Raw genomic sequence first — 25,389 nt, 5'->3', positions numbered from 1 at the left:
GGAGTTTCAATGGCTTCAGTTTATTATATCATCCCATAAAGTTGTACCAGACCCAGCTTTGCTACAAGGACACCCAGGTCTTTGCCCCCTGGCGATGTCTGGGCAATGGATGAGCCCACCGCTCAGCTGATGCTCTTCACGGGGAAGCGCTGCTTGACCTGGAAGTGCTCACACCTTTTGTGCTTCAGGGACAGTCCATAGAGCGGCGTCATGTCCACTTTCTTGCCATTGCAGACACTGAACTCCAGCTGCTGGAGCAGGGTAGACAGGAAAAGGAAGACCTGCCACCTGGCAATGGGTTCCCCAATGCACTTCCTTTTCCCCAGGCCGAAAACCAGCACCTTCTCCCCATCCACTTTGTTCACTTCGGTCCCTTCGGCATTCAGGAAACGCTCTGGGTTGAAGGTCAGTGGATCCTTCCAAAGTTTCCTGGAAGGGAAAACATCAGATGCTGAGATGGTGTCTCCTGGCCGCGGGTGTACAGGAGGACACTGGAAGGCGGTCGCTCAGAGGGATCAGGGGGAGCTGTCAGTAAGAATATCCCTGAATTTAGTAGATACCTCACCTGCTCCCTTTTCTCTTAAAGCAGGTTGACCCCACGCTTGCCCAGGAAGATAACTGTGCAGGAAGGGGCCTGCATGTCGCTGCAGGAGGCTTTCTGCCTCTGAAGGTACTTACTCGTCATGATTCACTTGCCACTGATTGACAAACACGCAGCGGTCCTTTGGGACGTAGTAGCCGTTCAGCACCGTGTCCCTGGTCGTGCTGGAGAGAGAAACGACTGTGAGAGTTTGGGAAGCAAAAAGGCTCTTCTGCATCCTCAGGGGACTATTAGTTTGCTCCTGCTGCTGCTGAAGTAAGGACGTGGCCCAAAGAGAGGGCTTTATGCGGGGCAGTTGCATTGTCTGTGAGCTGGATTGGGCAACCCCTACCTGAGCTGGGTGGAGTATCTTCAGTGAAGTCAACAGAAGGCAAGGATTGCTCTTTGGGAGCTCCCACATTGCCCTGCACAAGAGCTGTGAGCTCCCCGTGTCCATGAAGAAGCCATCATTCTACAAGCCGATAATAATCTCCCTGCTTCTCACCGCACCGCTGCCGGCGCGGCTGTAACAAGATGCCCCAAGTCCACCTTGTCCCTCCACCTCTTTTGCAACCCCAGCACTTGCCTGTGCGGGATGGTGAAGGGTAGGAAGGAGGAGTGCCTGAACATCTCCAGGATAAAAGCTTCTGTGTAGGGCAGCGTGCCTCGGTCCGACAGCCTTGGTCTCCTCTCCTGGCCGATGGTCTGGTCTGCGGGAGGTCGAGAGGAGGGAGCGGGCTGGGGTCAGCCCTCACCAGAGAGGTTTTGGCCCCGGAGGAAGCAGGTTCATGGACTCACCTAGTTCTTCCTGGATCCTCTTCTGGATGTCGGGGTGCGTCACGAGATACATGAGGCTCCAGGATAAGGCAGTCGTCACGGTGTCAAAAGCTGGTCAAAGAGGAAAGCATGTAGATGAGGTCTACAACACGCAGAGCACGTGCCTTGGCTTGCTGCCTAACCATCACATGGAGCAGTCTTGGATGGCTAAGAAGGCAGCGGACATCCTGGGCGCACAGTGAGACTTGGGTTTCTATCCTGTCGGAGAAACCTTTACTAAAATATTCTGCTGTCATTCATCCTGATTCACCCTTGGGTTATGTCAGGTTTGTATAACTTCTCTGGAATCGGGGGAGTTTCCGCAGGGTAACTCAAAGACGAATCAGTCAATAGTCATCTCCTTCAACCAGGAAAAGCCACCCTGGCTTGTGCAGCTTGACTGAGCTATAAGCCGTGCCCTTCACTGTTCCCTGAAGCCTCTTTCCAGAACTAATGTCCCATGCTGGTCTCTAGGGGTGTCCCTGGTAGGACCAGGAAGACCAGCGAGCAGGAGAACGAGTGCTTAGACCCAAACTGGCTGCCCGGTGTTGGACAAAGATGGGTCAGACAGAGCTGTAACATGAGGAGGCTGAGAAAATCTGCAGTAGCTGAGGGACCAGGGGGAAAAGATACCTGCTCCAAAGAGGTCATTCACAAGGTTGACGATCTTCTCCTTAGGGATCTGCGTGGCAGTATTTGCTTCCATTTTTTTCTCCAGGCACTGCTCAATGAGGGAGTCAGTGATGTCTCGGATGTTGTTCTGAGAGGAAGAGAAGACAAGTCATGGCAGCAGAACCAGCAGAGGAATGGGTGTTACTGAGCAACAACCTGATGCTGGGGGAGCCCAGGGTCATACGAGCTCTGGAGAACATCACCTTTCAGCCCCCATGGTCCCTACTGCTTTTGCAACCTATGAAAACGAGGAGATGGTTCTCCAGGGAACCTGAGGCACAGATCGGATGTTCAACCAACAGACTGGCCCTATCGCACAGGGCCGTGGAGGAGAAGGAGGACTGCACATGGAGAGACTACAGGTGAGTGAGACTACGGCTGGACTTGCTAAATGCAGCAATACCTGCAAGAACATAGATGTCCATTGATGCTTGGCTGCAAGAAGAAAAACAACTCGCTCGCAGAGAGGGGCAAAGAGCGGGGACGCATCTCTGGTGCAGGGGAGGGTCCTGCAAGCTCTTACCTTGTCATAGGTCTTGTAGTGCTCTTTGACAATCTTCTGCAGGAAATGGAGGAATCGCTTGTTGAAATCTTTAAATAAACTCATGGTGCGGCTGGGAAGATACTGGAGCACGGGGATGAAGTCAGCGGGGTTGCCAGCAGCAGCCACGTCCCCAAACTGGTCACTTACATTCACTATATTGAGCAGCTCTTGGTCGTTGTGGTCGTAACGCTTGCCAAAGCACATGGCACAGATGACGTTGGCCACAGAGACCACCAGGTACCGGTAAGGGTCAAAGCTCTTCTCCTCATCCATCAGCTGCAGGAACTTGGTGACCAGGTAGTCGGCCTCCTTGGAGACGTGTTCCTCCAGGAGGCAGGTGGAAGAGGAGGTGGGGCTGGGGGCGATGGAGAAGGTCTTCAGGGCGTTCTGGGCCAGCTTTCTGCGGGCTTTCCACACCTCCCCTGGGTCGGGGCTGAAGGCCAGGCTCTGGCCATCCACAACATGGCGGAAGCTGTGGAGGTCAGGGCGCCCCATGAAGTCTTCTCCTTGCTTCACCAATGCTTGCCTGATGGTGTCCAGCCCGCTCAGCACCAGGACGGGCCGGGTGCCGATCCTGATCTCCATCACGTCCCCATACTTCTGGCTCAGCCTGGTCAGGACCAGGTGCGTGTCCTTCCTCAGCTCCAGCACGTTGCCGAGGATGGGGTAGCCTCTGGGTCCTGGGGGGTTCTTCAGCCCCTTGGGCACGTGCTGCCGGAGGGACTGGATGAGCAGGAAGACGAGGCAGAAGATGGCGGCCGCGAGGAGGACCTCGGTGGCCGAGACAACGCCTTGGCTTCCCACCAGCGATATCGCAGCCTTCATCGCTGCTGGCATGTAGGAACCCTAAGGGAGTTAACCAGAACCGTGGCGAAGAGCCAGGATTAGCGAGAGGTTGAGTCCCGCAGATGTTCCTGACGGTGAGAAAGGGCACCAAGTGCCCTTAAAGAGTTCAGGGTGATGGAGCTGCCTGTGCAGCACTTTGGGGCTTTCAAGGGACAAAAGTTGGAGACCTATAAAGACTCCAAACACACCCGTCGCTTAAGGGGGACCTTGCCCCCCCTGAAACCTCTGAGGGCACCCTTTCCCCTGCAGAATAGCCCAGCACCCGTTGGCACAGCCATGGCTCCTGCTCAGGGAAGACGGTCTGTTTGCAACGAGGCACAGAAAACTGCAGCTTAAAAAAGCGCCGGGAGGCAGGAGGAGAGGAACAGCAACTCCTCAATGAAGCTGGCCCCATGTCCACCAAAGCTGTGAGGATTTATAGCCGGGAGGCTGGATCTGCTGGGTGGCCACCAGTGCGTGGAGGCACGGGGAGCGGGAATGCCACGGGGCTGCCCTGCAGGAACGCACGGCTCGCTGGGTGGGCAGGGGAGGGAGGGGAGAGGCTGGTGCATGAATTTCTCCTTCAGACCCAAATATGACCTTCCCGGTCCTATATCCATGTTCAAACACACACACGTTGTCTCCTACCTGCAGGTCCTTGCGATAGACAGGGCTGGTTTTACTGCCCGTGGCTCCCAGCAAAGATAGGCAGAGGGTGTCTGGCAGCTGCCTGTCCTGGGGAGCAGAGGGGATCCTCTTCTGCTGCCTGGACCTTCTTCTCCTGCTGCCGGGAAGGCCACGGCTTTGTATGTGCTCCCGTCGTCACACGGCCAGGTGCTTATCTCCGGGGGGTCACAGCACGAAAGCCCTGGGGAATAGCTACCCATTAACAAATGGGGCCGAGCTTGGCTGGAGGCAGCCCAAGAAGCCGGGGAAGATATTTCCTCAGCTCCAACAGGCTCTGTGGGATGAATGGCGACTTGTCCTCCTGCCCAGGGCACGTGCCTGCCCTAGAGCCTGGGACGGGGAGGCAGAAGGGGGTCCCCAGGACAAGGAGGCAGAAGGGGGTCCCTAAGCCCTGCCCTGGGGAGGATGGAGGACACGCTCTCGGCATCGCTGCCCCGTGGGATGTGGGTGCCAGCATTTCCCCCAAAGACCTTTCCTGGGCTGACCAGACTGTTTCCGGCACACAGAGAGGGCTGTCACCTCCGTGGCCACTCCGGTGGTGCTGGGAGCTGCAGGCTCCGGCTGCTTCCAGCAGCGAGGGGATGTGTTTGCAGCAAGGCATCCGTGGCCACAGCCCTCTCCATCCCTGGGGAATCAGCCGGCAGGTCCCCGTGCCCCAGGACTGGTGGTGGCAGGACCTTCTGGCCCAGCGGCAGAGCCAGGCTCAGGTTAACGATTGCCCAGGTTCGCGTGAGAAGGCGGCTGGCTTGCTTCCCCCGGCTCCTCCGCGGCAAACAGGCAGCGAGGGAGAGGAGTGGCGGGGCAGAGGGGAGGAGGTGAGCCGGAGAGATAGGAGAGGTGAAAGGGGCAGCGCGGGGCAAGGCTGGGGCAGTTCATCCCTCCGAAAACACAGCATGCCAGCCGGCGGGAGATGCGGGAGCGAGTGGGGCTGCTGCTCGAGCTGGGGCAAAATTCAGGGCTTTGGGAAGTGCAGGCAGGATGAGCTGGGAACATTAATTAGCCATAAGGAATGAGCCAGAGCTTTGGGGTTTGGCCCTAAGTTTCATTCAATCTTTGAAAACTAGAGTGGGAATTTGGCCCAGGTAAAAGCTGAGCTAATATTTAATAAAGGCTTTCAACATCTGGTCTAATCAGGTTCATTAATAGCAATGACATCGTTCATTAACGCTTGGCAAGAACACTTACAAAACCCCGGCTGCTAATGCTCATTCTGATAATTGCCAGGCACCTCGCAGACCTGCCAGCCCTGGCTTCGCCAGGCGATGCCTCCCAGCAAGGAAGATGTTTGGGAGCGCTTTTGGGGAGGCAGGCTGGGGTTTCACAGGAGCAGGGCAATGCCGGGCTTGTCTTGCGGGTTGGATCCGGCGGTCGTCTCCCATCCCTGTGGATCTACCCGGCTCCACTGCATGGGGGTGGGCAGACTGACGCCCCCCAGGCAGTATTTCAGACCTCGGTGGCCTTGCACTGATGGAGAACCCGCACCCGCCTCTCCTGATCCATCACATCCCAAAGCGCTGCAGAAGCTGGGGAGGGTCCTGGGGCCGCATCAGGAACCCCAGAGGGGTTCCCCAGGACCCACCTGCCCCTTTTCCATCCTCCCGTCCCCGTCCCTGCCCCCCCCCAGCCGCCTCAGTGCTCGCTGCCAAGCCCTGCGAGGGCTGGGTGCCTCCTGATGAGAACAGCGTTAAGAGCTGCTGCCTTGCGTGCCAGGCAGCCTCACGCCCCAAACACATCCTCACCCAGCACCGGGCTCCCACCCCGGCCACCGCCCCTCGCTGAGCCCTCGGCTCCCCGGAGCTGGCCGGGGGGGGCGGGGGGCAGCCAGAGGGCCACCGCCGGTCCCCTGCCCTTGGCAGGGCTCGCACACGCCTGCGAGCACACGTGGATGCACCTTGCTTCCCTCTGTGGGTCACCGCTCCGGGAAGGATCCCGGCTGCGTGCCTGTGGGTTTGTTAGTGTGTATGGTCGTGCCAGCCTGTGCGTGCAAGGATATACGCGAGCAAGAGGACGATGGTGCCTGCAGGCGTGTGCACGTGTGGCAGAGCATGTGTGTATGCGAACACGTGCAAATACATACACGCAAGAGCATAAATGTGCTGTGCATTTGTAGGCGAGTGAGCTATTGATGCATATGTAAGAAACGTATAGCGTGTTTGTGGGCATCGGAGCAGGCGTGTGCTAAAATGTGCATGTGTGCGCTGCAGGAGAGCACGGACGCGTGTCACCTCGGTATGGGCAACCCATGTGTGTAGTCTGCATGTGCAGCAAGACGCCCATACAGGTGTACGTGTAGAGGTACATAGAGGTACACATATATTCACCCATATAGATGGGTGAATGCACACACACCAGCCTCGCACATGACAGGGGGGACGTGGGGTCGCTGGGAGCTGTGGGCGTGGGTGCCTGTGCGTGTTTTACGAGGTGCCACGGTGTGTGCGAGCGTGCGTGGAGACATCTCCGCCTGGGGTTATGGACACGTCGACGTGTCCTGCGTGGTCCGCATGTCCGGAGCGGTCCCCCTCACAAGCCGCGGGGAAAGGCAGCACGGGGGGCATTTACACAGCGTGTCCCCTGGGGACGGACGGCCCTGCCTGGGACAGTCAGAGCAGCCAGGGGCACCAGTCAGTGTCCCCTGGACCCCAAAGGGGACATTTGCGGTGGCACGACTGAGACCGCCCCTTTGCACCGGTTTCCCCACCGTGGGAAACCACCCTCTTCCCCCTTCCCCGTGGTGGGAGAGGGCTGGGACGCCTGGATCCTGTCAAGGGGGACACGCGTGGCAGGGGGGGCTGCTGTCCTCTTGCAGGTGATGGCAGCATCCCGTGGCAGAGGGGACCAAGTCGATGGTGTACCCGGTGCTGGGGAGCCCCACCCCAGCCCAGCCAGCTGGGGGGGGCTGATCCTGAGCTGCTCCGGCGCCGCCTTGACCCCGGGCCAGGCTCCTGGACATGGGGCCACCGCCCTGGTCCTTTAAAAGGCATTTCCCCCCCCACCCACCCATAGCGTGACTGCGAGTGACCGGGGCAGCCCTCCCGGGTCTGTCCAGAGCCCCTTCGCACGCGATGTCCCCAATGACACCTCTGGGACCCCCCGGCGGGGCGGGACCCCCCCTGGCTCCTCTCCCATCCCGCTGTGGCCAGGCTGGGGACCAGGGTGCGGGTGGAGAAGGCGAGATTTGGGGTGCGGGCTGGTCCCCCTTGGCCTCCCTGAAGGGCAGGTCCCTGGCCTGTCACCTCATGGGGACCAGGGATAGGGGGGCTGGAGCCGCAAACTCTGCCTGAGACCCTCCTTGGTCCCCTGAGCATCTCCCTCCCCCGACGTGCCCCCCATCTCCAGCTGCACCCCCTGCCCCATCCCCGCGCCACCTCGCCCCCCGGGCCGCTCTGTCCCCAGGGGACCGGAGGTGACAGAGGACACGGCTGCTTCTCACGCGAACTTGGGCAATTTTTAACCGGGCCGGGGCAGCGAGGGCCGTGACCCCCGGGGATGCCCCGCCGCCCCCTTCCCCACGGGGACCCGATCCGGGCTGCGGGCCAGCAGAGCGGCCCCGCAGCGTGGAGGGGGGACGGATCCGGTGAACCCCCCCCCGGCTCTCCTCCCTCTGCTTTACCGGGGAGCACCGGCGGAGGGACGGGCAAACCCCCCCCCCCGCCGGCCAGCGGGACGCGGAGGGGGCAATCGCGGTGGGGAGGGTGGTCCACGCTCATCCCTGCGTGTTCGCGGAGCCCCGGGGGGGGGGTGAATCCCCCCTCCTGCCCGGCACCGCGCACACCGGGGCTATTTTCCCACGCTCCCGCTCGCCCCGCGGCTCCGGGCACCGGGGACAGCCCGGGGCTACGGGCACCGGCGGCCGGCGGAGGGGGCGGGGGGCGCTGGATGGGGCCGGGTGCCCGCAGCGAGGGCTGCGGGGCGGGGGGGCGAAGCAGCGGAACCGGAGCGCTGCCCGGGGGGGGACCGGGGAGGAACCGGGGCGCGGGACCGGCGCCTTTAAGATCCTGCCGGTAGCGTGACTGGAGTGACCGGGGCGGCGCGGGTTGCCCAAACATCCCGCCCGCTTCGCACGCGATGTCCCGTCCCGTCCGTCCCCCCCCCACCCGGTCTGTAACCCACGGGCGGCACCGGCACCCCCCGCCCGACCCGTCGGGACACCCCCCCCCCCCCCCCTTCGCCCGCCGCCTCGCAGCCTCCCCACCGGCGACACGCAGGGGAGCGGGGCTCCCACACCCCACGCGTGGGGCTCTCCTGCCACCGCGGGGAGAGGGGGGGGTGGGGGGGGGGGTCCGGATTAGTTATTTAGGAGTTTGGACGCACGTCAGCTTTGATAAGGCTTCGGTCACGTGACGGGAGGTTGCCGGGCCAATCAGAGCGAGCGGCGATGCATATAAAGCAGGCGCGAAGGGCGCGCGGGGTACCTGCCGGGAGGATCGGGCCCCCAGCCGCTCCGCTCCCGAGGTGAGTACCGTCGGGGCTGCCCGCTGCGAGGCACGGCTCTCCGCCCGGAGGATGGAGAGGTGTGGGGGGCACTTCCAGCTCCCCCAGGGGACCCCCGAGGGATGGAAAGCCGGGGGGTGCACTGCTGTAGGGTGTCCCCCCCTCCCGGGCTCCCCAAATCTCCCGTAGCATCCTTCCCGGAGCTGTCAGAAGGTGATTTCTGGGGGGGGGGTCCTGGGGGTAATCCTTGTCCCACGGCCCCTCTTGCTCTGGGGTGGCCACGATCCACAGCCGTGGGCTGGGAGGGGGTCCCAGCCAGGCCGCACCCACTGGGGTTCCAGGGGTCCCAGCAGCCCCCCGGCTCCTCATCCCATGGGTCCTGGGTGTCCCACGGTGGGGTGTAGCACCTTGCCAAACCCAAGGGGAGGTGGGATTTCAGACCCAGCTTCTTCCTACCCCTGGCTCGGGGTTCTCTGAGGGATTTCCGACAGAGCTGGGAGCAGGGTGCTCACCGCCTGCCAGCCCCACGCTACAGCCGGGGTTACCTTTCATGGCCATTGATCTTTAGGAAGATTCATGGCAATGCTGTATTTAGTTTGCTGGTGAGCAGTGGCTCAGCACGAGCCACCGGATGACTCAAATCGGGAGGATTCAGCTCTCCTATAGTCAAGTGCTCTGGAAAAGACTTTGAGGTATAAAAGAGAGGTCCTGTAGTTAAGAGAGCACATTTCCTACCCTGGCATACAGAGAAAAAGCCATGGGACCTGTTCCTTTTACTCCTGGCTAGCAAAAAGAAACTGCTTTCACTTAAAAGCAGTTTCCTGAAGTGCAGAAAACCGACGCGGCTCTAGATCAGAAGTTAAGCCCAGCTTTCCTGCCCACAGTCCTGTGTGGTTGCGACCGAGAGCGTCTCAAACTACAGGTGCTCCATAGACCTTCCCTCCTTCATAATGTCTCTTTGGTTTATTAGCAATAAAGGTTTCTGCATGCCAGCAGCGATGAAGGCTGCGATATCACTGGTGGGAAGCCAAGGCGTTGTCTCGGCCACCGAGGTCCTCCTCGTGGCCGCCATCTTCTGCCTCGTCTTCCTGCTCATCCAGTCCCTCCGGCAGCACGTGCCCAAGGGGCTGAAGAACCCCCCAGGACCCAGAGGCTACCCCATCCTCGGCAACGTGCTGGAGCTGAGGAAGGACACGCACCTGGTCCTGACCAGGCTGAGCCAGAAGTATGGGGACGTGATGGAGATCAGGATCGGCACCCGGCCCGTCCTGGTGCTGAGCGGGCTGGACACCATCAGGCAAGCATTGGTGAAGCAAGGAGAAGACTTCATGGGGCGCCCTGACCTCCACAGCTTCCAATACATTTCGAACGGCCAGAGCCTGGCCTTCAGCCCCGACTCAGGGGAGGTGTGGAAAGCCCGCAGAAAGCTGGCCCAGAACGCCCTGAAGACCTTCTCCATCGCCCCCAGCCCCACCTCCTCTTCCACCTGCCTCCTGGAGGAACACGTCTCCAAGGAGGCCGACTACCTGGTCACCAAGTTCCTGCAGCTGATGGATGAGGAGAAGAGCTTTGACCTTAACCAGTACCTGGTGGTCTCTGTGGCCAACGTCATCTGTGCCATGTGCTTTGGCAAGCGTTACGACCACAACGACCAAGAGCTGCTCAGCTTGATGAACCTCAACAATGAATTTGGGCACGTGGCTGCTGCTGGCAACCCCGCTGACTTTATCCCCGTGCTCCAGTATCTTCCCAGCCGCACCATGGAGCTCTTTAAGGACATCAACAGGCGTTTCAGTTTCTTTGTGCAAAAAATTGTCCAGGAGCATTACACCAGCTTTGATAAGGTAAGAGCTTGGATGCTCTTGGGCGAGGGTGGAGATGCCTACAATTGGCTGCCTGCCTGGCAACGGGGAGAAGAAGATACTCCCTTGTCCCCGCACCTCTGCCCAGGAAAGCTCCTTGGAGCTCTCCAATCTGTAGTTAAACCCCCCAGGAGGCGGCACTGGCTGGGGGAGGTTTCCCCAGCCCTTGGTGTCCGTGACATCCCTGACCCACTGGCTCTTCCCCAGGAGCACATCCGGGACATCATGGACTCACTGATTGAGCACTGCCAGGAGACGAGCGTAGGGGAGGATGCCCGCGTCCCGCTCTCCAATGAGAAGATCATCAACATCATCAACGACCTCTTTGGGGCAGGTGAGAACATTTCTGAGGGTAAAGCCTCTCTGCTGGGAGGCTGGGTGGGGGAACTGGGGCCGTCGGGGTGAGACCTTGGCCATGCGTGGGTGTTTGGAGCTGCTGCTGAGCTCATGGGCGCTCTCCTGAGCAGTGACCAGGCTTTTCAGTGATAGCTGATGGGGAACTGCTCCGTGGCAAACATCTAGAGTGATGGGGTCTGTAAATACCTGCTCGCCTGTCATCTTCTGGTAACTAAATGCCTTTTTCATGTCCATCCAGGCTTTGACACCGTGACAACTGCCTTATCCTGGAGCCTCATGTACGTCGCCTTGTACCCCGACATCCAGAAGAGGATCCAGGAAGAACTAGGTGAGTCCATGAGCCCGCTGCCTCCGGGGTCAAAGCCTCTCTGGCGAGGGCTGACCCCAGCCCGCTCCCTCCTCTCGACCTCCCGCAGACCAGACCATCGGCCAGGAGAGGAGACCGAGGCTGTCGGACCGAGGCACGCTGCCCTACACAGAAGCTTTTATCCTGGAGATGTTCAGGCACTCCTCCTTCCTGCCCTTCACCATCCCGCACAGGTACGGGCTGGAGCAGCTGACACGTTATTCGGGGCTTTTTCAGAGTGGTTTTCTGGGAGGTGCCGTTTAGGCAGATAATTGCCTGGGAATCGAACCCTGCTATGGGGAAATATTCCGGTGCACAGCCTGAATTACTCATGTTAAAGCTCCCCATGGCTTTCACGCTCGCCGGTAGCGCAGCTGCCACGTTGCACTGGTGCCTGTGGCTGCATCCGCTGCCCTCGGGGCTGGCAGCTGCCCTCCCAGGGTTGAATCCTTCGCTTCGAGGGTAGTTTTACTCCAAAGCCTTTGCTAGTGGAGGGATGGTGAACACCCCCGGATTTATATTTCCCCCTGCCTTAGCAGAAACCACAGCACAACTCATTCCAGCTTCCTGAAACTGGAGTCTTTCTGCTTGAGAAAAAGTATTAACCAAGACTGTTTAGTCTCCCAAATAAAAATTGGGGTATTTCCTAGCCAGTCCTAAGAGTACAAATAGGGCATTGAAAATGAAACACCCCTAGGACTTGCCAAGCTTTGTTTTGCCGCGAAGCTGCGGGTCTCCTCTTAACGTCTCTTCGCCTCCACCCGTATTTCTTTCAGCACGACAAAAGCGACGGCGTTGAACGGCTATTACATCCCCAAGGATACCTGCGTGTTTATCAACCAGTGGCAAGTGAATCACGATGAGTGAGTATACCCAAATCCCCCGTGCTTATCCGGGCTGTGATGGGTTTGCTTGGCATTAAGCTCGCTCTGATCCTTTACAGCAAGATGCCAAAAGCCGAATGGGTCATGAAGGCAGGAAAAGGCAGATCGGCCCGAAAATCGTGTGGGTTTGATGCTGAGCCCGGCCTCGGGTCTCCGGGGCACGGCGCTGCTCTGGGTTGACCTGGTCACCGGTTCAGCAACTGCCCAACACCAGGGCTTACCCAATGTATGTGCGGTAACGTGGTGATGTCCTCAATGCACTGGACTTCCCACATATGTGCGAGGGTTGGCAGCTTGGGCTGCTGAATAATCAGGAATCGGCAGATCCTCCTGCCAAGCAGCCCTTGTGATCTGGATTGACGGCTCTGGATGTGCTCAGTGGGAACAGACTGGTTCCCTCTTTCCGGGAGAAAAATGTCCTGATGTGACTCTCGTTAAACTCAATAGGCTCGTGTCGTTATTGCTGATAATCAGCTTTGGTGAGTGAAAGGGGATGTGGAAACCAAAGCCCCGTCTTACCCCTCTGCTGCTCTCCAGTAGAGACCCTCCTGTTGGGGAGTAAGTTGACTAAAGATTGACACAGAAGGTGGCTCCCAGGTCAGGTATTTTGGATCAGAAGCTCAAGACCTTTGTATCCAAATAGCCCGGCAGCACAGAAATATTACAATATTCCTCCTGCTCCTGCGTATGCTGGTGAGCATTGCGATGGGAACGCTGTCTTTAGGGCCAGAGAGAATTCCCCATGTCCAAGCAGAAATTCTCAGCTAAGGCACTGGAAAATCCCACGTGGCACTTCCCAGCAGCCAGGCTGGGAAGTTTTGCTGAGAGGATTCAAGGTGGGAAAACCCTCGGGTCTCCACCCTTCCTTTTTAAGAGGTGCTGACCGATTTCTGTGCACAGATTTTCTTCTTTCAGCTGACACTGCAGGACCTCTAGATATCACACGCTGAATTAAATCCATCCCCGGTATCTGCACAGGCAAACACAATCCGAGTTTGAAACAGAGGTTTCAACAGACTGAGCTGATGGGGTCTGACATGCAGTTGGCATTTTAGATCAGGGATAGAGGTTGCCAAAGTTTTTGGATGGTGAAATGAGAAAGTATTGTAACGCTTCTCTCGGAGAGGAGTTTTTTGACTGCTGTCCCCATCACGGTGGGTGAAAACGGCTTCCTCAGGTGTGTCTCCTTTCTGCTCCAGGAAGCTTTGGAAGGACCCCTCGACCTTCAACCCCGAGCGGTTCCTCAATGCCGCGGGGACCGAAATAAGCAGGACGGAGAGCGACAAAGTGATGGCTTTCGGTTTGGGGAAGAGGCGATGCATCGGGGAGTCCATCGGCCGGTGGGAGATCTTCCTCTTCTTGGCCACCATGCTGCAGCAGCTGGAGTTCAGCCTCCGCCCCGGGGAGGAGGTGGACATCACTCCTCAGTACGGACTGACGATGAAATACAAGAAATGCGAGTGCTTCCAGATTAAGAAGCGTTTCCCCGTGAAGAGCTCTCCATAAGCCGCGGGAGGAAGCATCGCTTTGCAGAAGAAAGCCAGCCCTTGGAGTCGGACACTCAGCCTGCTTTTGCTAATGCTTTCTAGAAGCCAACACAGCCCCTCGCTGTGTTGCTTCACTGGAGGCTCGTTCATCTCGCGGAAATGCGAGCGGGGAGGGATAAAGCCGGCTTTGTCGGGCTCCTCGCAGCCCCCCTAGCCAGCTCCATCGCCCTTTGCCCGCAGGAAAGCTCACCAGAGGTCCAGCCCGCTCATCCCTCTCGGGGAGGTCCAGGGGGACCGCGGCCCTGCGGTGGGGAGGAGGATGCTTCGGGCTGGGAGAAGCGGTGCGGGATGTCGGTAGGGGTGTCCTCGCCCCGCCCGGTGCCACAGGCAGAGCCGGAGCCGCTGCCGGCGACTCCCTTCGTCCACCAAATGGGAATAAACCTGCGGGTTCCTCCCGGAGAAACCTGGCCAGCCTTTTCCCACAGGGTGAAAGCCTTTCGAGCTCATTTGGCAGAGCTGTTCGCAGAGCCTTCGGCTCCTTGTGCCGATGGGAATGGGCTCCCCCCGCTGCTCCGGCCGCCTGCTGAAGGGCTCTCAAGGCGAGGCAGAGCCCAGATCTACCCCTGCGCCAGCACCCACCTCGAGCGGACCCGTTCCGGGTGCACCCTCGCACAGCTAAATCCCCTGAATATAAATTCATGAAACGAATCCAGAGCTTTTCTACCAATCCTTAGTGACAGCCTACTAGAGAAAAAAAAATAAATATATATATCCATAAGTAGTGCTGTTCACAAATTGAGATATTCGATAAACTCCTAACAAGAAGCCTCCTGGAAAATAGCAAAGGCCTTAGAATAAGGGCCAAGAAGCAGTAAGAGGCACAGCAGAACGCTTCTGGCTTTCAGACTATGTATTTGCTGCTTTTTTTTTTTTTTTTAACGATTGTCTTTTTTTAGCAAGCGATAGGTTTCTATACTCAGACCAGCAAAGGGAGCAAGGGTTTGAGGACCGCAGGAGACGCACTGCCTCACGGCGCAGTCCGCTTTAGCCGGCGTGAAGGCGAATCCTCGGGGCAAACGGAGCAGCGATTCCTGCTTGTTTGTACCGGCGTGGAACGCGTCCGTGTGCTGGGATATGAACTGCGCAGTATTTCTAACCCAATAAATACTTACATTAAAGTTTCTTGCTTGGTTCTTGCTGGTTTTATTCCACTGGGAAAAGATTTTTTTTTTTTTTTGGGGGGGGGGAAAACCCCCACGCCTCTCTTTCATCCTTAAAAATCTGACTTGGGTACGTTGGATATGGATTTCTCCTCTGGGGACACGAGCTGGTTGTTCCGTGAGTGTTGGGGCTGTGACATCAGTGGCATCAGGGGGAGTTTTTAGTCCTCGTGGGTGCTGGCTCTGGTATATAGAGTGGAGAGAGTATATATAGCGCATACAGAGAAGCTAAAGCCTCGGCTGGGATTTGTGGAGAGGTGATGCTGAGCTCCGGCTCCGTTCAGGATTTCACTAAAAATCAGGACTGGCCCTCCTACCCCCCCAAAAAAATGAATCGATAGCTTGAAAACAGCCTCGGGGAGGCGATCCACGGAGGGATGCTTCGGGCCACCCCCTGCTCCGCACTTCCCCGCCTCAGAGCACGATTATTTCCGAGGCTTTGCGTAACTCCCCTTAAAAAAGGCAACAAACATTAAATCGCCACGCAAACAATAAAGGAGTTTACGGAAAATTGGTGTCTGTGCGTACCCGAAGTGGCATCCCTGCAGGGACCAGCCCTCCGGGTTTTCCGCCTCGGCGGGGTAGGAAACGGCTCTTGCCCCACAGGCGCATTTTCATGGGGCGCAAATATTTAGCCAAGCCCTCAAACGGGGGCATAACGTCAGGAATCTTCCGCTGAAGTCTTTCAGCCTGCTCTCGGTCTGCCGCTGAACAGCCGCGCTCCTGCCCCGGGACGCCCCGCGGCGTGAGCCGCCCTCGCCCCATACGGGGATAAAATCGAAATAAGCGCAGAAAGGTTAATATTTGACTCCGTCCGGCACCGGGACGTAAAGGACAGCTGAATAACTCAGCGGCTTTTTTAACGGTGCCACCCGTCGTACCGCGGAGTTATTTTTCATTTTGTGGCTGCGCCGTGGAAAGGCTGCTCCCCAGGAGAGGAGCCTGCCTCCCGCCGGGACCTCGCTCGCCTTCGCGTTATTGTTGCCGACTGCTATCGTGACGATCTGGTTTTTAATCGGCGTCCCCGGCGCAGCCTGCCGTTTAGCTCGGGAAGGTCCAGCAGCCCGCCCGCTCCGTCCTCCGAGTAACGAGGAAAACAGCCTCCGGCTTCCGCGGGGGGGAAAGGCTGACTTCAACGGAGCCGAGGAGGAAGCAGGAGGTGAACGCGCCCGTGCCTCTGCCGGTGAGTCGGGGGGAGGCGATGGAGGTGCGACGGAGGCGATGGAGGTGCGACGGAGGCGATGGAGGTGCGACGGAGGCGGCGAGGGTGGGATGGAGGTGACGGATTCGTGACGGAGGACGTGTGACAGCGGTGACGGAGAGGTGACGGAGGTGTGAGGAAGGTCATGGAGGTCACAGAGGGGACGGAGGTGTGGCAGAGGTGATGGAGGTGTGATGGGGGTGATGGAGGCGTGATGGAGGTGTGACAGAGGTGATGAGGGTGGGGTGGAGGTGACAGAGGTGATGGAGGCGTGATGGAGGTGTGATAAGAGGTGATGAGGGTGGGATGGAGATGATGGAGGTGGGATGGAGGTGTGATGGAGGTGATGGAGGTGATGAGGGTGGGGTGGAGGTGATGGAGGTGTGATGGAGGTGTGGTAGAGGTGATGAGGGTGGGATGGAGGGGATGGAGGTGTGATGGCGGTGTGATGGAGGTGTGATGGCGGTGGGATGGCGGTGTGATGGAGGTGTGATGGAGGTGGGATGGAGGTGTGATGGAGGTGGGATGGAGGTGTGATGGCGGTGTGATGGCGGTGTGATGGAGGTGGGATGGAGGTGTGATGGCAGTGTGATGGCGGTGTGATGGAGGTGTGATGGCGGTGTGATGGCGGTGTGATGGAGGTGTGATGGCGGTGGGATGGAGGTGTGATGGAGGTGGGATGGAGGTGTGATGGCGGTGTGATGGAGGTGTGATGGCAGTGTGATGGCGGTGTGATGGAGGTGTGATGGCGGTGTGATGGCGGTGTGATGGAGGTGTGATGGCGGTGGGATGGCGGTGGGATGGAGGTGTGATGGCGGTGGGATGGAGGTGTGATGGCGGTGTGATGGAGGTGTGATGGCGGTGTGATGGAGGTGTGATGGCGGTGTGATGGCGGTGGGATGGAGGTGGGATGGAGGTGGGATGGAGGTGTGATGGAGGTGGGATGGAGGTGTGATGGCGGTATGATGGAGGTGTGATGGAGGTGTGATGGAGGTGTGATGGAGGTGTGATGGCGGTGTGATGGAGGTGTGATGGCGGTGTGATGGCGGTGGGATGGAGGTGGGATGGAGGTGGGATGGAGGTGGGATGGCGGTGGGATGGCGGTGGGATGGAGGTGTGATGGCGGTGTGATGGAGGTGTGATGGCGGTGTGATGGAGGTGTGATGGCGGTGTGATGGCGGTGGGATGGAGGTGGGATGGAGGTGGGATGGAGGTGGGATGGAGGTGTGATGGCGGTGTGATGGAGGTGTGATGGAGGTGTGATGGAGGTGTGATGGAGGTGTGATGGCGGTGTGATGGAGGTGTGATGGCGGTGTGATGGCGGTGGGATGGAGGTGGGATGGAGGTGGGATGGCGGTGGGATGGAGGTGTGATGGCGGTGTGATGGCGGTGTGATGGAGGTGTGATGGCGGTGGGATGGCGGTGTGATGGCGGTGGGATGGAGGTGTGATGGCGGTGTGATGGAGGTGGGATGGAGGTGTGATGGAGGTGGGATGGCGGTGTGATGGAGGTGGGATGGAGGTGTGATGGAGGTGGGATGGCGGTGTGATGGAGGTGTGATGGAGGTGTGATGGAGGTGTGATGGCGGTGTGATGGAGGTGTGATGGCGGTGTGATGGCGGTGTGATGGCGGTGGGATGGAGGTGTGATGGAGGTGGGATGGAGGTGTGATGGCGGTGTGATGGAGGTGTGATGGCGGTGTGATGGAGGTGTGATGGCGGTGGGATGGCGGTGTGATGGCGGTGTGATGGCGGTGGGATGGAGGTGTGATGGCGGTGTGATGGAGGTGGGATGGAGGTGTGATGGAGGTGGGATGGCGGTGTGATGGAGGTGGGATGGAGGTGTGATGGAGGTGGGATGGCGGTGTGATGGAGGTGTGATGGAGGTGTGATGGAGGTGTGATGGCGGTGGGATGGCGGTGTGATGGCGGTGTGATGGCGGTGGGATGGAGGTGTGATGGAGGTGGGATGGAGGTGTGATGGCGGTGTGATGGAGGTGTGATGGCGGTGTGATGGCGGTGGGATGGAGGTGGGATGGTGGTGGAATGGCGGTGGGATGGCGGTGTGATGGCGGTGTGATGGCGGTGTGATGGAGGTGTGATGGCGGTGGGATGGCGGTGGGATGGAGGTGTGATGGCGGTGTGATGGAGGTGGGATGGAGGTGTGATGGAGGTGTGATGGCGGTGGGATGGCGGTGTGATGGAGGTGTGATGGAGGTGGGATGGAGGTGTGATGGCGGTGTGATGGCGGTGTGATGGAGGTGGGATGGAGGTGTGATGGAGGTGTGATGGCGGTGGGATGGCGGTGGGATGGAGGTGTGATGGCGGTGTGATGGCGGTGTGATGGCGGTGTGATGGAGGTGTGATGGAGGTGTGATGGCGGTGGAATGGCGGTGGGATGGCGGTGGGATGGAGGTGGGATGGCGGTGGGATGGAGGTGGGATGGCGGTGGAATGGCGGTGGGATGGCGGTGGGATGGAGGTGTGATGGCGGTGGGATGGCGGTGTGATGGCGGTGTGATGGAGGTGTGATGGAGGTGTGATGGCGGTGGGATGGCGGTGTGATGGAGGTGTGATGGCGGTGGGATGGCGGTGTGATGGCGGTGTGATGGCGGTGGGATGGAGGTGTGATGGCGGTGTGATGGAGGTGGGATGGAGGTGTGATGGAGGTGGGATGGCGGTGTGATGGAGGTGGGATGGAGGTGTGATGGAGGTGGGATGGCGGTGTGATGGAGGTGTGATGGAGGTGTGATGGAGGTGTGATGGCGGTGTGATGGCGGTGTGATGGAGGTGGGATGGCGGTGGGATGGAGGTGTGATGGCGGTGTGATGGCGGTGGGATGGAGGTGTGATGGCGGTGTGATGGCGGTGGGATGGAGGTGTGATGGCGGTGTGATGGCGGTGTGATGGCGGTGTGATGGCGGTGTGATGGAGGTGGGATGGCGGTGTGATGGCGGTGTGATGGCGGTGGGATGGAGGTGGGATGGAGGTGTGATGGCGGTGTGATGGCGGTGGGATGGAGGTGTGATGGAGGTGGGATGGAGGTGGGATGGAGGTGTGATGGCGGTGTGATGGAGGTGTGATGGCGGTGGGATGGAGGTGTGATGGAGATGTGATGGCGGTGTGATGGAGGTGTGATGGCGGTGTGATGGCGGTGTGATGGCGGTGGGATGGAGGTGGGATGGAGGTGTGATGGCGGTGTGATGGAGGTGGGATGGCGGTGTGATGGCGGTGTGATGGCGGTGGGATGGAGGTGGGATGGAGGTGTGATGGCGGTGTGATGGCGGTGGGATGGAGGTGTGATGGAGGTGGGATGGAGGTGGGATGGAGGTGTGATGGCGGTGTGATGGCGGTGGGATGGAGGTGTGATGGCGGTGGGATGGCGGTGGGATGGCGGTGTGATGGTGGTGTGATGGCGGTGTGATGGCGGTGGGATGGAGGTGTGATGGAGGTGGGATGGAGGTGGGATGGAGGTGGGATGGAGGTGGGATGGCGGTGTGATGGCGGTGGGATGGAGGTGTGATGGCGGTGTGATGGAGGTGTGATGGAGGTGTGATGGAGGTGTGATGGAGGTGTGATGGCGGTGTGATGGCGGTGTGATGGAGGTGGGATGGCGGTGGGATGGAGGTGTGATGGCGGTGTGATGGCGGTGGGATGGAGGTGTGATGGCGGTGTGATGGCGGTGGGATGGAGGTGTGATGGCGGTGTGATGGCGGTGTGATGGCGGTGTGATGGCGGTGTGATGGAGGTGGGATGGCGGTGTGATGGCGGTGTGATGGCGGTGGGATGGAGGTGGGATGGAGGTGTGATGGCGGTGTGATGGCGGTGGGATGGAGGTGTGATGGAGGTGGGATGGAGGTGGGATGGAGGTGTGATGGCGGTGTGATGGAGGTGTGATGGCGGTGGGATGGAGGTGTGATGGAGATGTGATGGCGGTGTGATGGAGGTGTGATGGCGGTGTGATGGCGGTGTGATGGCGGTGGGATGGAGGTGGGATGGAGGTGTGATGGCGGTGTGATGGAGGTGGGATGGCGGTGTGATGGCGGTGTGATGGCGGTGGGATGGAGGTGGGATGGAGGTGTGATGGCGGTGTGATGGCGGTGGGATGGAGGTGTGATGGAGGTGGGATGGAGGTGGGATGGAGGTGTGATGGCGGTGTGATGGCGGTGGGATGGAGGTGTGATGGCGGTGGGATGGCGGTGGGATGGCGGTGTGATGGTGGTGTGATGGCGGTGTGATGGCGGTGGGATGGAGGTGTGATGGAGGTGGGATGGAGGTGGGATGGAGGTGGGATGGAGGTGGGATGGCGGTGTGATGGCGGTGGGATGGAGGTGTGATGGCGGTGTGATGGCGGTGTGGAGGCGGGGATGAGGGTGGGACGGAGGTGACGGATTCGTGATGGAGGACAGGGGCGCCGGAGGGGTGACAGAGGTCAGAGGCAACGGGGGTGCGATGGAGGCGGCGGAGACGTGGCGGACGCCAGGGAGGTGAGGGAGGGCGCGTGGCGGCGGTGACGGAGACGGAGACGACGGCGCTGTGGCGGACACGTGACAGCGGCGGCGGAGGCGGGACGGAGGCGGCGGGCGTGCGATGGCGGCCGCGTGAGGGCGGGGGTGCCGGGGGTGCCGGGGGTGCCGGAGGTGCCGGAGGTGTGACTGACACCGCGGAGGACACGCGACAGGCCGCCAGCGGCGCGGGAGGGCGGGAGCCTGCGGCGACGGAGGCGGGGCGGGGCGGGCCCCTGCCGCGCATGCGCGCGGCGGCCCCCGGCGCCGCACGCCGGCCGGCGGGTTTCCGCCGCGCATGCGCGGAGCGCAGCCGGCGCCCGCCGCCGCGCCGGAGCGCCGCGTTACTGCGCACGCGCCAAGCGTCCACTCCTCCGCGCCTCTCTATGGTGGCCCGCCGGTGGCTCGAGCGCCGCTCCGAGGCGGGGCGCGGGGCAGGAAGTGACGGAAGAGCCGAGCGTCGCTGAGGCGGAGGGGCCGCGGGTGAGGCGGGGAGCCAGCGGCCGGTGCAGGTGAGGCGGGGGCGCCCCCGGTCCCCCGTCCCCCCCCCCCCCCCGTCCCCCGTCCCCTCGCCCCGGGGGGTCCGGCGGGAGCGGGCCGGGGCCAGCCGGGGCCCTCGGTAGGGGGCCGGGCCTCGGCCTCGCCCGGCCCTCCCGTGAGGCGCGGCCGTGGCGCCAGGCCCTCCCCGGCATGCCCGGGGCCGTCGTGGGGAGGCCGGGCCGGGGGAGCGGCTGGCGAGGGGCAGGCCTGCAGAAGCAGGGCCCAGCGCCTCCGCTCGCGGGGCTCCAAGCCTCGGCAGGCCGCCTCTTGCCGGGGCCCACGCAGGCGCGGGCTGAGGGGGCTCCGTGTTTACCTACGGGGGGGGGGGGGGGCGGGCTGTGTTCTCCTCCGGGGGTCAGGCTGGAGGCAGCCCACCCTGACCCAGCCCCGGGGGGGGGGGACGGACGGACGAGTCCTGCTGGGAGCATATACCCCGTGCCAGGTTGTCTCTCGGGTGCAGAGCGGGTAGGCTCGGTGGCCGCTGTGAGCCAGCGAAACCGCCTCCGTGCTGGCCCCTCTTTCAGGCAGGGGGAAGGCGCACAGTGGCACCTCTCGTCTCAAGCAGCAGTGCCCGGCGTGCAAAGCTACCAACTCACCCCGCGCTAGGTTACCGCTCACAAGCCGTGTTTTATTAGGTGCTGCAAGCCTGTTTGAGTAAGCTCTGTGACTTGAGTTTCTTTTAAAACTTGCAGGAGCATCGGTAACGTACGCTTGAAGTAAGAGGTGTGGGGGAACGTAAGATATCCGCGAGTCGTATGACAAAACCTCGGAGTATAAGACAGGAGGGTTGACTTTCCGGGTGCGTGTAAACAAACAAATGTGCTCACGTTTGTCACGTGTGATGTAGCAAATCGTTCGCTGCACGTGCAGTTCGTTCCTTCTTCTAAGTGATTTGCACACAAAGTAGTAGAATGACATCCTTTGAGATGAGGGAGTTTCGCTGTTTGGGTTTATGTTTGCACGCAAACATTGATTTTCATGGGTTTTTTTCTTGGCAAAAGGAGGCTCTTATTTTTTTAAAAGGATCCTTGTAAGATGGTGATGTGTGCTGAACTCTCTTCCTTGTTTTCAAAAAGAGACACGAAAAACAGGAAAGGGAATGAAATGTTAATTTCGCTGCAGATACTCGGGGATGTGTTATCTGTGTTTTGAAAGTGCTTTTTATCAGCCGTCATCTCGGAATCCAGACATTGTTATCATGAGTTAATATAAATACACAGAAACAGGAAAGAAAGGAGGCTGTTCCTGAAGAATTTACAGCTTAGTGACCAAATTTAGCGTTTGCTGCCCTTTGAAGCACCCCCTGTTTTCAGTCCCCTGAAAGTTGGGGGAAGTGAGTTAGTTCTGGTAGCATGGATGCATCCTAGTTACTCCCAGTTTGGTTTTTTTCCCCCTTGCATCTTTTTCCAAGAAGCTCAGGACAGGAAGGGCTTGAAGAGAATTAAAATGACTCTCACAGAAATGTGCTTTACATATTGACGTTAATCTTCCTGGGTTATCTCCTGCGCTTTCTGTCTGTGTTCCTTGCAGTAAATATCAAAGCCTTCTCCCTCTTACTGTTGATTACAGCATGAAAGGCAAATACATACGGTAGTCATTTTCATTTATGAGCTTGTCAGCTCTTTCGCGCTATCGTGATGCTAGTGAGCCTGTCATCTTCCTGTGTTCTTTGTCTGGAGGAAGAAATCTCAGATCAAAAGATGCGCTTAGCTCCTTCAAAGTGTGTTAGTACAAGTTCAGTCGAGCATCAAAACCGAGGGAATTACGTGGGACTGAACATCTAACTAAACAAAGTGCATTTTCCCCCCTGTATTTTGGTGGAACTCGATGCTGGAAAGGAGTGCAGCTTTCTTTTTTCATTTATCTAATTGTGGCGGTAATACTAATGCTCCTGGCTCGGGAGAGCATGAAGACTTTTGTCCTGGGTTCCAGTGTTGGTTTTTTTCCCCCCCTCTGTTATCTGTGTGTTCCCTTAAAGGGGTTCGTTTTCAACTGTACGTGCAGAGGTCAGTCTTCTCAGTGCTGAGTATTCACAAAAGCTGTTCTGCCCCAGGGTTCGTGTGCCAAAATTTTAAAAAGGGAAGGGCAGATAAATTCCCGGTTTGAAATTACAGGGAGAATGTCCGCAGGCAGAACTAAATGCTAAATATGGCTGTTGGAAGCTGTTCGTCTTGAATTCAGTTACAAAATTATTTCTTTAATGATGCAAACGATGAGCTGCGTTACAAACAATCCTATAGGCAAAGCCCTGTCCAGGGATTTACGCGCTCGCTGTGATCCTCGGCATCTGTATGGATGTTATTTCCACCCCACAAAGAAGAGAGAAGCTGACAAAGCCGGAGCCTGGGTGGGAGCCAGGGTTCTGGGCCGGGGGATGCCGTTGATGCTGATTGAGGTTGTCAGTTTCTGCATCTTGTTACAGCCAGGCCTGTGTCTCTTTACAGCAATTGTGTGCCGGAAATATGGCTACGGACTGGCTCGGGAGCATTGTGTCAATTAATTGTGGAGAAAGCTTGGGAGTCTACCAAGGACGAGTGTCTGCCGTGGATCAGGTCAGCCAGACCATTTCCCTGACGCGGCCCTTCCATAATGGGGTCAAGTGCCTCGTGCCAGAAGTCACCTTCAGGTTAGTGCCCGTCTTTTTTCCTCCCGTGTCTTTTTTCCAGGCAAGGTCTGTGGTGGTTTGGATGTTTTGTTTTGTTTTTCCCCAGAAATGGGCTCTTTGCCTTAAATCTCCCTACTGCTGCTGAGCGTCTTTGGATGAGAAGTGCCTCTCGTGTTTCTGTTAGTTTGTCTGCAGGAGGTTATTTTCTGGCTCTGCCATCCCCGTGTTAGAAGCTCACACTTGGAGGTTATTTGTGGGTGAGGCTGTATGCGTGTGTGTACGTGTATGTATTGTGTGTATACATTCTGTTGTTCAGGTAGTTGAGGGGGCTGGCATACTCTCTTAAAGCTCGGCCCTCAGCATGTGTACTACATGTAATTAAAGTGTGACAGAAGAGAAAGCAGAGTGGTAGATCAGTTAAAATTATCGCCCCAATACAATTAAATTAAGCGCAGTTATCAAACCCATCTCCGTCCCCTCTGTCTCTTGCCATGTTCTTTCCTCTGTGTAGACAGGAGAGAGTTTTGAACCCAAAAGCTGAATCGATGCAGCGGTATTGTAGCTCTCGGGAGTTCTCTCCCACCAGCTCCTGGTAACACTGTGCTTAAAGAGAATAAATGGGAGTCGCTCGTCACTGGACATTTTCCTGTTACCTGGCATATTACAATAGTTAAGACTCTGAGTTATTGATTTTTAAATAAGATTGATTCCCTGAAGTCAATGCTTGCTTTTTTTTTTTTTTTTCTCCCTTGGATTTTGAAGAGAGAGCGTGGGGAAAGATAACGACCATATTCTTCCAGGAGATGTGTGGAAGTCCGTAGCAAGCTCTTGCTGCTTTTATATCCCAGTTGGACAAATTCTTACTAAGTTTAAAATAGAAGACCCTACCTTCTGATTTATTTCTTGCGATCGATGCGAATGGAGGTCTTTGTAACCGCTTCTTTGTTTCGTTTTGGCTCGTGCCCAGTGCTCTATTAGTTTTCTTTATCCTTTTTCTGAGGAAACAGGAAGCGCCATCCTTGCCCGAGCGTGAATTGCACTAATCTAAGGGTAGCTTTCTGTACAAATGGATTAAAAGTAATAGTAGCCTCAAGGCTGAGATTAATTATATTATCTAGCAACTGTTAAATTAATGCAGATTTCTACAAAGGTCTGTGCCAGTTGCTTCCATTTTCTGCTTGACTGATTCCTGTTTCAGCTCGGAACAGAACCTTTCAACGCAATCCAGGTGCAGTATAGAAATACTTGAGTTGTCATTTTGAAGATTGATACCATTTCAGTTGAATATTTTGATGTCTGTGGAAATATCCTCATGTGTTCGTGTATTAAATTTTTTTTTCTTGTTTCTGTTGATAACGGCATCAGAAAAAACCCGCTGTACAACATTGCCTGTTTTTCTTTAGGGGTTGTTTTGTGAAGGTACCTCGGATGCTAAATTCCTCAATGTCTGGTTTTCCTTTCCTGTTTTTTAGGGCAGGTGACATTACTGAGCTAAAAATTCTGGAGATCCCAGGGCCAGGGGACAGCAGACAATGTGGGGACCTGCAGCAGACAGACATGGGCATCCCTGGTGTCGGATGCCAAGTGGGTCCCAGTCAGAACGGCACTGGGAAGATGTTAAAGAAGCCCATCTCCAGCAGCGCCCCGCAGAATATCCCAAGGAGAACGGACGTGAAGAATCAGGACATTATCATCTCTCCACAGCAGCAGTGCTCCAAGAGCTACATGGATCGACATGTGGAAACACTGACTCAATCCAAAGGCTTCCGTCGTAGACACAATTCCTGTGAGTATGTGTGTTTATCCTGCAACTTTCCTTTTGCCTACCT

At 58.0% G+C, this 25,389-nt stretch overlaps 3 protein-coding genes across 5 annotated transcripts in view; 2 read left to right on the top strand and 1 right to left on the bottom strand.

Annotated features, from left to right (window-relative positions):
* On the bottom strand, positions 1 to 4,239 carry LOC143165278 (cytochrome P450 1A5-like). Its single transcript, XM_076348734.1, has 7 exons — positions 4,086 to 4,239; positions 2,592 to 3,458; positions 2,030 to 2,156; positions 1,379 to 1,468; positions 1,167 to 1,290; positions 679 to 765; positions 1 to 429 (listed from the first exon to the last, which is right to left on the bottom strand). Exons 2-7 carry the CDS (start codon positions 3,447 to 3,449, stop codon positions 123 to 125), a joined length of 1,593 nt encoding a protein of 530 aa, XP_076204849.1. The 5' UTR covers positions 3,450 to 3,458; positions 4,086 to 4,239; the 3' UTR covers positions 1 to 122.
* Positions 4,240 to 8,553: 4,314 nt separating this feature from the next.
* LOC143165277 (cytochrome P450 1A4-like) lies at positions 8,554 to 14,677 on the top strand. Its single transcript, XM_076348733.1, has 7 exons — positions 8,554 to 8,579; positions 9,529 to 10,402; positions 10,628 to 10,754; positions 11,016 to 11,105; positions 11,194 to 11,317; positions 11,900 to 11,986; positions 13,207 to 14,677. Exons 2-7 carry the CDS (start codon positions 9,545 to 9,547, stop codon positions 13,511 to 13,513), a joined length of 1,593 nt encoding a protein of 530 aa, XP_076204848.1. The 5' UTR covers positions 8,554 to 8,579; positions 9,529 to 9,544; the 3' UTR covers positions 13,514 to 14,677.
* Positions 14,678 to 20,843: 6,166 nt separating this feature from the next.
* The window catches only part of EDC3 (enhancer of mRNA decapping 3), a 29,775-nt gene continuing 25,229 nt past the window's right edge, over positions 20,844 to 25,389 (top strand). The window contains exons 1-4 of one of the 3 annotated variants that reach the window (XM_076348531.1): positions 20,874 to 20,927; positions 21,648 to 21,754; positions 23,400 to 23,581; positions 25,033 to 25,346. In XM_076348531.1, the coding sequence (XP_076204646.1) occupies positions 23,418 to 23,581; positions 25,033 to 25,346 (478 nt within the window). In that variant the 5' untranslated portion in view covers positions 20,874 to 20,927; positions 21,648 to 21,754; positions 23,400 to 23,417. Of the gene's footprint in view, positions 20,928 to 21,647; positions 21,755 to 23,399; positions 23,582 to 25,032; positions 25,347 to 25,389 lie in introns of all 3 variants that reach the window. The other 2 variants (XM_076348533.1, XM_076348532.1) reach the window with 2 other exon arrangements.

The sequence above is a fragment of the Aptenodytes patagonicus genome, chromosome 10 (genome assembly GCF_965638725.1).
Source record: "Aptenodytes patagonicus chromosome 10, bAptPat1.pri.cur, whole genome shotgun sequence".
Classification (NCBI taxonomy): domain Eukaryota; kingdom Metazoa; phylum Chordata; class Aves; order Sphenisciformes; family Spheniscidae; genus Aptenodytes; species Aptenodytes patagonicus.
The sequence above is the reverse complement of the archived record's forward strand: the minus strand, read 5'-3'. Positions and strand labels throughout refer to the sequence as shown.